The sequence below is a fragment of the Physeter macrocephalus genome, chromosome 9 (genome assembly GCF_002837175.3).
Source record: "Physeter macrocephalus isolate SW-GA chromosome 9, ASM283717v5, whole genome shotgun sequence".
Classification (NCBI taxonomy): Eukaryota; Metazoa; Chordata; class Mammalia; order Artiodactyla; family Physeteridae; genus Physeter; species Physeter macrocephalus.
Genome location: NC_041222.1, coordinates 13,576,154 through 13,589,382, shown reverse-complemented (window position 1 = coordinate 13,589,382; position 13,229 = coordinate 13,576,154). Strand labels below are relative to the sequence as shown.

At 37.4% G+C, this 13,229-nt stretch overlaps 1 protein-coding gene across 7 annotated transcripts in view; it reads right to left on the bottom strand.

Moving 5' to 3' along the window:
• ECPAS (Ecm29 proteasome adaptor and scaffold) overlaps positions 1-13,229 on the bottom strand; it is a 102,109-nt gene that overhangs the window by 58,642 nt on the left and 30,238 nt on the right. For all 7 annotated transcript variants that reach the window (XR_003681146.2, XM_024126067.3, XM_024126068.3 and 4 more), the window contains 4 exons: positions 5,921-6,037; positions 4,959-5,077; positions 3,662-3,811; positions 324-492 (listed from right to left, as the gene is read on the bottom strand). Coding sequence is in view for 6 of the 7 variants with exons in the window: in XM_024126067.3 (XP_023981835.1) it covers positions 324-492; positions 3,662-3,811; positions 4,959-5,077; positions 5,921-6,037 (555 nt within the window). In the remaining variant the exon portion in view is untranslated. The remainder of the gene's footprint in view (positions 1-323; positions 493-3,661; positions 3,812-4,958; positions 5,078-5,920; positions 6,038-13,229) is intronic.

Below are 13,229 nucleotides of genomic sequence, written 5' to 3'. Positions count from 1 at the left end.
CTGTATTTCAACTGCACCAAAGCAGCTAGATAATTATTAAACCTGTAATTAAAAACTAAAAGGAAAGTTACTCAATTTATAAATGGGCTGTATTTTATACTTGAAATATGTAAGCAGTATTAGAAAAACTAAAGAGCATTTCCCACTCCTCCCTTTCCCTGGGGCTTTAACCAATAAATGACATGATGACGAGAACACATTACATCAATCGTATTTCATTACAGAGCCTGAATACGCTGGAATTATGTGACACATGCTTCCACAGACTTCAAAGGGGCAAGTGTGCAGGGTTAAGCTCCGTATGAACAAGCAGTGTGTGATACCTGTTCCAACTGTTCAGGTGTCCATGGGTTATCTCCAATAACTCGTTTAGCTGCATAAAAGCTCATTCCTGGGGGAGGCTGTGGTATTCCAGAACCTCCCCCACTATTTGAAGAAGAACCCTGTGCTGAAGATGAATTTTGGCGACTCTGAGATTCATTTAACACATATCTGGAAAGGAAATAGGAATTTAACCCCTCTATAAACACATACAAACACATGCATATATATAGCACATTCAATTATATACTTTCCTCCCACAGAATTTTGTTAGAAGAATAAACACTTGAAGTTAAAATTTTATCATAAAGAAAAATTTTAGAACTATCTAAAAAAGGTATCTACATCTTCAGCAAATTAATCATTAGAGTACATCTGCTCAACCTGGTTACAAATGAACTGTAACAGTTACCAACAATGAATATAAATATTCTGTTCACTCTCAATCTATAAATAATTGTTCTAAAAGCCACTATGGACCCACTACATTTTGAGTTTTTAGTTGACAAATACAAAGGTTTACTGACTGTAATGGGGTGGAGGGGGAACTATTGTTTTATACCCAAAGCAGAGAATATTTACAGTCATTCCCATTTCTGTTCAATTCTCCTTGAACTCCTTATATTTCTGCATTAGAAAACCCACTGAGGGCTTCCCTGGTGGTACAGTGGTTAAGAACACACCTGCCAATTTAGGGGACACGGGTCCGAGCCCTGATCCGGGAGGATCCCACATGCCATGGAGCAACTAAGCCCATGCATCACAACCACTAAGCCTGCGCTCTAGAGCCCACGAGCCACAACTACTGAGCCCACGTGCCACAACTACTGAAGCCCACGTGCCTAAAGCCTGTGCTCCACAAGAGAAGCCGTGGCAATGAGAAGCCCGCGCACCACAATGAAGAGTAGTCCCCGCTCACTGCAACTACAGAAAGCCCGTATGCAGCAACAAAGACTCAACGCAGCCAAAAATAAATAAATAAGATAAATTTATTTTTTTTAAATAGAAAAAGAAAACTCACTGAAACCTCCAAACCACTTACCATACAAGCACATACACCCCAAAAATGAAAAAATTCAAAAGGATCCAAAGAGGAAAAAAATCATAAGGACCAGCTTTTTCCATTATATGTTCAAAGCATACAGCTTTGCAGCTAGTTATTAATTTATCATCCCATTTCTTTTTTTAGCTTCTATAGATTAAAAATAAGATTTCTGATAAATTCATTTTGAACCAATTAAACTAGCATTCCTCATCTACAAAATGAAAATTTTGATATGAATATTAATTCAAGTCCCTCTGAACTCTAAAATTCTATGCTGACAAATTACCAGACTGGATATTAAAATAAAATACCCGTTATAATAAAAATTAAAGAAAACACCTGGGGCTTCCCTGGTGGCGCAGTGGTTGCGCGTCCGCCTGCCGATGCAGGGGTAACTGGGTTCGCGCCCCGGTATGGGAGGATCCCACATGCCGCGGAGCGGCTGGGCCCGTGAGCCATGGCCGCTGAGCCTGCGCGTCCGGAGCCTGTGCTCCGCAACGGGAGAGGCCACAACAGAGGAAGGCCCACATGCCACAAAAAAAAAAAAAAAAAAAAGAAAAAGAAAACACCTGAAGCCTAATGGCACAGTAAATTATTCCACATTACTATATACCATATTTGTTCCATTCTTAAATTCATCTAATTTTTTTGTAAAAACCCTGTTAAAGAATCATTTTAATATTTTTATATAAACAAGGCAAATTCTCACTGGTAAGAAAAATGTGCGGAACTACTGGCTTGGGTACATTGTGTGCCTAAGTTAAATTTGGATTTCAAAGTTAAATTACCAAAGCCGTCATCACCTGCCAGTTCTGGCTGTCTCCTGATTCAACAACTATAAAAGGAGGTTTTCATTTATTTCTCAGTTATAGCAAGACTGGCAGCAGTAAGTAAATCAATTAATAACTACTGAACAGCTAACATCGTGCAAAACACCATCCTAAGCACAAGACAGAGGAACACCAGGAGGTGTAAGACTGAGTGTCTGCCATCTGGAGCAAGTTGAGACAATAACAACACAACACGTGCAACAGCATATGATACGTTATCAGATGACAAAGAAACTGCAGGGAAGTAAGAAATGATATGACAGAGGTAGTGGAAGGTCCAGTAAATAAAGCCGCCAAATTAGAAGAGTGGGAGGAGAGCAAAAAGGAGAGGAAAGAAATCGTACAGCGTGAACTCTCGTGGCTGGATGGAGGGACAGGTGATGTGGAGCCCCCCATGCCACGCTCATAGTGTATATTGCATTTTTGGTCAGGGAAGAAATGTAATGAAAGCAATACGTTAGAAGATTATCTCTGGCAGCAGGACAACCTAGAAAAGGAGCAGGCTGGAAGCAGATGACAACGTGGGCACTACGCCAGGAACCAGAGCTAGAGTAAACAGCTCCTGACTTCAAAGAGCTCCCAATCTATTAGGAAGGGATAAGCCAACAACGCAATAAAAGCACAAAGTGGCACTTCAGATGGAAGCTCAGCCTTATGAGGACAAGGCAGAGTCCTGTGCCTAGGGCAGGGATTTAGTCAGACAACAGAACTGGCCTCTAAGCTAGTTTGTGAGGCTTTTTCAAAGTGGTTTTCCTGGCTGTCATTTTCTGTTGTTTTCTTTCTTTCCTTCTTCCCTTCTTTCTTGATGGGGAAGTATTCTAAGCAGAGAAAACTGTCTTCTCTTAAAATGTAGACAAGCAAGGAGATACAGAGTACATGAAATGCATGAGTGCATGTAATGACTGGAAAATAACAGCCCAGGGATTTTAAGGTGTCACCTGATAAAATCTGTGTTTTAAAAATCAGGAAACTCTGTGGCAGCGTAGAAAGTTTTGAAGAAGAGCAGCTGGTGAGAAAGTCATGATAAGAGTTGAAAAGAGCCGAAACTAGACGGCAGCAGTGGGAATGGTTTCAGGACACATGGAGGAGGAGGAAGGAGGTCTTACGGAACTGATACTGCAGCAACGAGGAAGAGAAAGCTAGAGGCAATACAAGACTACAAGAGCACCTACAAGACTAAGAGAATCATCACAGCACTGATGGTAGTTAAAGAGAAACTATGTTTACTGGGAAGCCTGATTTCAGCTTGGACAGGGTCAAGTCGGAAAGCACAGCAGCAGCTCCACACCCATAAGGTCAGTAAGCAGTGGGGCTGGAGTTTAGAAGAGGTCAGGGCTGCAGCAAAGCAAATCTGAGACATTCATCAAGTGAAAGTTGAATCACTGAAAAGAGTACTTGACTGCACACAGTAAAAGCAATCAAGAACAGGGTTGCTTCGTTTTGTTTTTATTTTTTTTTTACTTACCCATAAGGCATCAAAAGGACATCTAGCATGAAGTCCAAAAGCAGCTGCACAGTCTTTGGTTTCTCAGCAAGGTTAAACGGAGAAGCTGATTTTGATGATTCAACAGGGTATTTCATGTGAAAAAGGGTTGGTATTAAAAGATGCATTAAGCTGAAAAAACAATTACATTTATTGCAACTATTTAAAAAATAAGGTTTTTTATACATGCAAATAACAGACAAAACAAACAAAAAAAATTACATAACAAAAAGTAGCAATTGTAGCAAGGGCCATTCATTTTCAATACCACTAATTTACAAAGTCCTAATCTAGGGAGTGGCCTAGATTTCATTCTTATTTCTTTCTTATTAAAAGCTCAGGATATTGAGTAATAAGTGACATTTAGCCAATCTGGCTCATCACCAAAAACAGCTGAGAAAAATGTACATAATATGGGCTCAGTGTTAATATCTATTACCACAAGAGATTTAATATTAAACCTTAGGTAAAGTTCAACTTATAACATGCCCTGTCAATCATTTTTTTCCTTTCCACTTTAATTAAAAATAAAGTCATTCTAAATCTAAAGAAATTAAACATCAATCATGTCAATATTTGGAATACAATATTAAATTTCCACTGTGTGAATTTAAGTAACAGATTCTTTTCTTCTTTCACTATACCTGTTGCTATTAAAACATGAAAATTTCAAACAGTGTTTACAATGTCTATTAATTTTACTTGTAAATATCTGTATTACAATCTTTTAAAAATGTCTATGCTCTAAAAAGTGAAGTGAAAACATGATTTAAATCCATCTTTCCTCCACAACTTCTTTTCATGGTTGTCACCACAACAGGGCTAGGATACAGAAGTTTTGAGCTAAGCCTAGAAACTAAGGATATTCCTTTTCACCTCTCCAATTCCCATATTAATACAAATGAGTAATTAGTTCCTTAAGAAAACTGCTATGAAACTTTATATCCTCCAAGAAAGAAATGTCTGATGAAAAGCATATTAGATCTCAAATTTTTGCAATCACAGAAAATCAGTTGCTTCAAAATAACTAACCGAAATAAAAATGTATTTAGATTGAGAAAAATGTTAGTTCTACACATTTTTTGATATGCTCACAAGAAATTTTTTAATTTATAAAATTAACAAAACAGTAATGTTGAGGTAACACAGAACTGTCAACTCAAAGAGCTCAACTCAAGCCTTTGTATTTGCCCAAGTGAAACCAAATGTGTGGATCTATTTTTGAATGGCAGCTGTTGACTCTCACAGGTGGGCAATAAGGTAACTGAGTAAAGCATACCTGTCCTGCTGGGGCTGAGGCTTCCCTTCCATGGCAGTAAGAAGTGTAGGAGCCAGCTCACATTGTTTTTCCACTGGTAGGCGAGGATAGCCCATCTTAACATAAATTATAGTAAAATTCTAATGCAACAAGAGAAAGTCAAGTAAGTACGAAAGAAATACTCTAGGATTTCAACAAAAACACATGACTAATAACCTAGGCAGCTTTGTTATAACAAACAAATTGAATCCTCCTTCCTCATATTTATCACCTGTTTATTACAGCTTGACCAACTATTATATCTCAGGAAGAACTCCAGCCCCACTTACTCAAAATGCTTACTTTTAAGATGGGCTTCATATGAGAGAGCATGATCTAGTCTAAAGCACTTATACGTGTATCAAATCATTACACTGTACACTTTAAATACAAACAATTCTATTTGTCAGTTATGCCTCAATAAAGCTGGGGAGAAAATAAAGTACTCATATGTGCAATTACTTTTCACTGAAAAGAAAAAAGTAATCATTTGACCTACCTAAACCTACATACTACACATCAGTATCAGCTCTCCCAGTTTGTTACATTAATCCTTTCAAGCTAAGAGGAGACCCCATGTTAAATCCTAGGCTGCCATTTCCCAACTGGTCAATTACTAAAATAACCTTCTCTTTCTAATTCAGACTGACCTCTCATAATCTTTTACTAAGAATCAATCATTCTTTTGTAAATCAACATACCTGACAAGTCATTACACCAACATTCCTTTGCCCTGTGTAAACGGCCATACATTATCCTGTTCCTACCATTTCCTCCAGATCAATACTCAGTGGAAAAACAGCGTGTCCTTTTGAAGAAAAACACCTCACGTTTCATTTAGTCTAAGGTGAAATTCTAAGCTGGCCAATATACTGATGACATGTAATAAATGTTATGAAAGAAAACTTACTGTAAGTCAGAAAATATTCCAAGATAACACTCACTGTGACAAAGGAAACTGCAGCAGGGTCCTGGTACTGAACCAAGAGTGTCTCTACTGGGAGCTGTATCTTGGGGCGGCTTTTTATACGCTTATTCAGATGGACCAACAGTTCCATTACCTAAAATACAGGAAGATATGAACTGAAATTATTGATCATATCTTAAAAACAAATTCATTTCTCAGATATTACTTATTTTAATGAATAGTAGCTATAGCTACTTTGTTCTCTTAAAGGAGGTAAATTTGACATCCCAGAAAGGGAGTATACAATATTAGAATCTTGTTCCAAAATGCTATCCCCAAGAATCCATGCACCAGATTTTTTTTTTTTTTTCTCTTTTTGCTGTACACAGGCCTCTCACTGTTGTGGCCTCTCCCGTTGCAGAGCACAGGCTCCGGACGCACAGGCTCAGCGGCCATGGCTCACTGGCCTAGCCGCTCCGCGGCATGTGGGATCTTCCCGGACCGGGGCATGAACCCATGTCCCTGCATCGGCAGATAGACTCTCAACCACTGCGCCACCAGGGAAGCCCATGCACCAGATTTTTAGTAGTGAATTTATTTCTACAATGTCCTCTAGTTAATTAAACTTGAGATTCCAGATGGGCCTACACTGAGGCACAGTCTCCCAGAAGACCTGTGAACAAATGATAGTAACACACCATGCTACAGACAATGTCTGTGTCTCCCAAAATTCACGCTTTAAAGCCCTAAACCCCACTGTGAGGGCTTTGGGAGGTAAACAGGTTTGGAGGAGGTCGGGAGGGGAGGGGCCCACGATGGGATGGGTGCCCTTCTAAGGGGATGAAGGTATCAGAGTTCTTCCTTTCTCTGCCGTCTGAGGATAAAGCAAGAAGACAACCCTCCGTACATCATGAAAAGTTCCCGACGAAGAGCCTGACCATGCTGGCACTCTGATCTCGGACTTCCAGCCTCCGACATTGTGAGAAACAAATGCTGTTTATGTCATCCAGTCTGTGGTATACTGTTATAGCAGCCCAAACTAACTAAAATACAACATGAACACTACAGCAAGAGAAATATACAAGGTACTGAGAGTTTCAGGAAGAAAAAGTATCTACTAAGATCAAGGAGGACTTCTGGGAGGAACTGACAGGAAACTAACTCCCAAAGAGCAGATGAAATTCCAAGCAGAAGATCAGTTATAAGAAGGTATAAGAGGTCTAAAAGAACATGGTGTACTGCATCTGACTGAAACAGAGTAGTAAGAGATAAAAGCAGGACCTAGATTACAAAAGGATTTGGGTAAAATGCTGAGAAATTTTTACTTTATTTTGAAGATCATCTGATTCTACTAAAAAGTTTTAAGTAAGTAATATCAAGCTTCCTCTCCTTTAAGTGGGAAAAGACAGAAATAGAGGTCAACAAGTCAACAATACCCATGGGTGGAAAGGAAGCTACAGAGGTTTACGTCAAATGACCCCAAGCTTACAATAAAAGTGGGATTATCTTGCTAAGAAAGGAGCATTGAGATATAAGATTTTAGAAAGCCTCACCTAAAGACTCAAGAGTTTAAAGTGACTATTCCAGAGGGCCAGGCTTACACTATTCTCCATCACTTCTGAAATTTGAGCTCTAGCTTCAAAGCAAGTATTAAGGAGAGCTGTAGGGATGTTCACAGCAACAGCAAAAGTTCAGTTACCTACAGCAATCATGAAATAAGTGAATTTAAAAAATAAATCTAAAAATCAATGTTTGTTAAATGAGTGATAAGAATAATCGTAAAATAGCTGACGTTTATTGAGCAGTTTCCACGCAGGACAGCTCTTTGCATTCCTTATCTCATCTGATTCTCACAACAACTGGAGAGGTGCTATTGTCATTCCCATTTTACCGGTGAGGAAGCAGAGGCTCCGGAAGTGAAGTTAACTTGTCCAAGGTTACTGAGCCAGCAAGTGGCATAGTCAAGATCTGATTCCAGAATCCATATTTTTAACCTTATCAGACACTGACAGTTGAGCTTAATTCAGCTAAAGTGTCTGTCACTGTGAGACACCCTTGGGAGCCTCATACATTACAAAGACCTAGAAACTTGCATTACCACACATACCTCACCAAACCTCCTGCCTGTCCAGACCTGTGATTCAGTTGGATGACAGGGGAAAAAATCAGGAGGAGCCAGGCTAAAGGAAACAGCCCTCTTCTGATGATCTAAGCTAGGCTGATTCCTAGAAGGATCCTATGGAAAATCACTATTGATGGTGGTAGACAATCATGCCCACAATTACATACTTTCTTTTTTTATGACAATATTTTAAATTTTAAGTAGATTAACTACTTAATTTTCTTCTAGCAATATTATAACCTTAAATATTGACTCATTTCCTAAATTTGGTTATCCACTGCCTGCAATCCTCTATAAACCCATAAAAATTAAGAAATCTGCTGAACCAGTCCTTTCCCCAGCTAGACTGACAACAGTTAACCTCTGTCAGTAAGCCTACAGAATTACCAGCCTCGGGTATATAGTATTTTGTCTCTATCAGTTCCCCTTATTACTCATTCATTTATATTCATTTACTCAGTAGTAAACTTTTTAATTGAAGTATAACATACAGCTGAAGTGCAAAATTGAGAATGTATGGCTTAATAAATTTTCACAGAGTAAACACACCTTTGTAACCACCAGAAGTACAAAGGCCCTGCACCCCACTCAGTAACCCCTCTTCCTGACTTCTAACACCATATTTAAATTTATATAAATGGAACAAATAGGATGAACTCATGCGTTTTTCATTCTATATTATATCTGAGATTCATCCATGTTGTTGTTCACTTTCACTGCTCTAGTAGGAAAAAAACAGAATTTATCCATTCTCCTATATCATGATAGATATAAGATTATTTCCAGTTTGGACCATTATGAATAATGCTATGAACATTCTTAGCTATGTCTTTTAGTGCACAGGTATACACACTTCTGTTGTATACAAACCCAGGACTGGAAATGCTTGGTCATGAAGAAAACATATGATAAGCCTTAGAATATTTCCAAACAGTTTTCCAAAGCTGTTATACTAATTTACACTCCCACCAGCAGTGGTCAGTTTTTAATTTTTACCTATTCTAAGAAGTCAAAATATACAAGGTTCGCTGTAAAAGAGAATTCTACATAACATATCTCATTTTTCTTAAAATAGTGATATGTCAGTAGACGTCTAAAACTTATTTCTCTTGGGAATTCCCTGGCAGTCCAGTGGTTAAGACTCGGCGCTTTCACTGCCATGGGCCAGTGGCCGATCCCTGGTCAGAGAACTAAGATCCCACAAGCCACGCGGGGCAGCCAAAAAATAAATAAATAAAAAATAAAACGTATTTCTCTTTCACCCAATTTACCCACAAATTATCAGCTGCTACTTTACAGGTATCCTGCTTAAGCCTAACCAACATTATGAAACTGACAGTCAGGAGCCCTAAATTCCATAACTGAAAGTCAATACTAAATTAACCCCTAGTGTCACTGACTACAAAATTTTACATGCTGAAATTATTTACATGTAAGCTTTTATTAAAAAATACTCTGCTTTTGGGGCTTCCCTGGTGGCGCAGTGGTTGAGAATCTGCCTGCCAATGCAGGGGACACGGGTTCGAGCCCTGGTCTGGGAATATCCCACATGCCACGGAGCAACTGGGCCCGTGAGCCACAACTACTGAGCCTGCGTGTCTGGAGCCTGCGTTCCGCAACAAGAAAGGCCACGACGGTGAGAGGCCCGCGCACCGCGATGAAGAGTGGCCCCCACTCGCCGAAACTAGAGAAAGCCCTCGCACAGAAACGAAGACCCAACACAGCCAAAACTAAAATAAATTAATTAATTAAAAAAAAAATACTCTGCTTTCACATGACAGTCTTACTTTATATGGTTAAAAAAGGTCTAATAATTGTAACTGCATTCTAGATTTGTGATCAGTATCTATATCCTTTGTTTTATTAACAATTATATAATAACCAAAACTCCAATTACCATATTGGTTCTATTTGCAAGAGGTATTAGTATGAGTACAGGACTGTACAAATCATGAAAGTCTGACCAGGTAGCTATATTTCAAAGTAAATAAAAGTCTGACCGAGTATCTATACTTCAAAACAAAGAAAAGGGAAACACATCAAGCCTCTACTACCAGGAGTCAAAATAACACGCAGGCAAAATTATGTTATTGCTTTCAGACATTCTTTTATCCTTAACTTTCATTCACTGACCCCTCATGTACTGAATTCACTTTCATACATAAGCTAAAGCATGAACGTGTTTGCCACCATGTGAAGGCAAAGCCTGGCAGAAATCATTTAGTCTTGGAATTATCTCTCATGTGTAAAGTCCCTTGTTAGTCATGTGACACAAAGCAAGTTATTTAACTTCTCTGAGCCTCAGTTTCTTCCCAGATAAAATGGGAATAACGTGAGCACCTATACCCCACAGAGTTGTTAAATGAGTTGTAATGAACTGAGACAATGTCCACATAGGCATTTAATGCTTTGCACTATTATCGTTTTCTGAATCACTTTCCCCCATTTGCAGAAATCAAAGGATAACATTTCACAGGCTATTATGAGGATTAAATGGAAGGATATGTCAGAGTCTAGCACACTGCTTAGAATGTAAACAGGTGTCTCAGCTGTTAGATCTCTTTTCCCTTATTCCAGAAGTTTTCAAACTTACTTAACAAAACCCCTTTACCAAGAAAAATCTGATATGTAAAAAAAGCAAATAAAATTAGTATTTTACAATATAAATTAAATATACAAGTTCACAATGATTATATCTCTATTTCTTTATTCTATTTTCTTGCTTTTTCAAATTATAATAGAAAAACACATTTATTACAATAAATTAAGTGAAAAATCATAATTATCCCTTTTCCCTAGTCCATTCATAGCCACTCGAAGACACCAGTATTAATACTTTGGTGTTCATCTTCACATCTTTCTCTGTATCCACAAAAACTTCTACAAACATATTTACATTTTTTTTAAAAATAGATCTTTATATCTATTTATCTATTTATTTTTTAAACATCTTTATTGGAGTATAATTGCTTCACAATACTGTGTTAGTTTCTGCTGTACAACAAAGTGAATCAGCCACATGCATACACATATGTCCCCATATCCCCTCCCTCTTAAGCCTCCCTCCCATCCTCCCTCTCCCACCCCTCTAGGTCATTGCAAAGCACTGAGCTGATCTCTGCGCTATGCTGCTGATTCTCACTAGCTATATCTTTAGATTTTACTTGTTTACTTTTTACAAAAATGAGCTATATAACATTCACATTAGCACAGAGTCCACTTTGTTTCCAGTTAAAAATATATAAGCTTCTTAATTTAGACCTAACTCATTATTTGTAGTAGTTGCATAATATTCCATGGGATTCAAAGTTGTTTTTAAAAAATCATCTGTACGACTCATCACTCAAAGTAAACACATTTTCGTATATTTCCTTCAAGTTTTTTGTAAAAAGGTTAGAAAAATTCACCAATAGATCAAAGTCAGCATTATTTGGAATATGAGAAGAAAATCAAAGGAAAATTTCTAGGGAACAACCTAGTAAGAAATAAAAAGAAATAAAGAAATATGGGGATATATGTAAATGTACAGCTGATTCACTATGTTATAAAGCAGAAACTAACACACCATTGTAAAGCTATTATACTCCAATAAAGATGTTTAAAAAATAAATAGATAAATAAAGGACAACATGAAAAATAAATATAAATGAAAAAAAGAAAAAAGAAATAAGGTAATTACTATTTCTAGTAAGAAATATAAGGGTAGGGGGAGAAGGAAGAAATCTGAACAAGATGAAATAATTTACTTGATGGTAACTGAGTAAAACATCTTGTTTACTTAGATACAAATTAATGACTGAAATGTTAAGAATGTGGATAGAATTGCTTGATTAATCATTATATTAAAACAGAATATAGGTTTTCAAACTCTTAAACAGAAGATGTGTGGCGGGAAGAGGAGAGAAGGGAGAAGAGGGAGAGATGGAGAGAATGAGAACAGATCAAGTGATGAGAAAGGTTAATAACCGGAACTGATGTACATGGCCCACAATCCAAACCTCAAAAAAAATGTGACATCTCAATTACACTGATGAAGATATGCAGCTAAAGGAAATAAGGTTAAGATTGCTGGCTGGGGCAAAGATTCCTCAATCTAACTTACACCAAAGGAAAACACTGGCTACAATACGAGTCTTAGATGATAGAGGTATTGGGGAAAGAAATCCTCAATGAGATTTGAAAGATAAGAAAAGTATGTAATATAATACAAATTACTAAGAAACACAAGATCTTAAACTTGTGCATCAAAACACATCAAGGAGGCGCAAGAGGGAGGGGATATGCACATATATGTATGCATATAGCTGATTCACTCTGTTATATAGCAGCAACTAACACACCATTGTAAAGCAATTATACTCCAAGAAAGATGTTAAAAAAAAGAAAAATAAGGACACTTAAAAAAAAAAGTGCATCAGGGTGAAGTTATTAAAACTAAAAGGAAAATCAGAAAAACTACAACAGCAGCAGGAGATTGTAATTCACTATTAATTTACAACAGGACTGGAAGACAGGTTTCTTGAGAAATGAGAGCACAGTGTTAAGTGGCCTATCCACACACTGAGCTCCATATTCCACCAATAGGAAATATTTTTTTAATCTTATGAATAGTTTTTATGATCAGAAATAATATGCTTTAAAAGACTAGAACATTTGCTCACTGTGGTTTCAAATCAGAATGCAGTAAAACCAGACAAATTTTACACTATTTTGAAACCAAAAACAATGTTCTTATAAACTAATTATTAGGTCAAAAATAAAATAACCTAATACTGCTCACCAGTGTAACTATGGGGTATAACCAAAATAGTAATCAAAGAGAAATCCGGAAACTGAGGTCGTTTTCAGTTCTGTTTTTCTGTTATCTGACCTTAATGAAGTCACTTAATCATTCCAAGCCTCAGCTTCATCTATAAAATGGAAATAACACCTACACCTCACATAATCCTGTGAGTATTTAAGTGATTCGCATTTTTCCTGGCACATAATTTGACCTTTACCATTACGTACTTTACAAACTGAAATCTTATGTGAGAAAAACATACCAAAGGAAGACAAAAAAATGAATAATTTGAATAAAAATAGAAGAAAAATACACTTGAAAAAATTAATATCAAAGCTCTTTTTCCTTTTAAATTGGCCCATTAAAAAAAGCAAACCGGGATTCCCTGGTGGCGCAGTGGTTGCGCGTCCGCCTGCCGATGCAGGGGAACCGGGTTCGCGC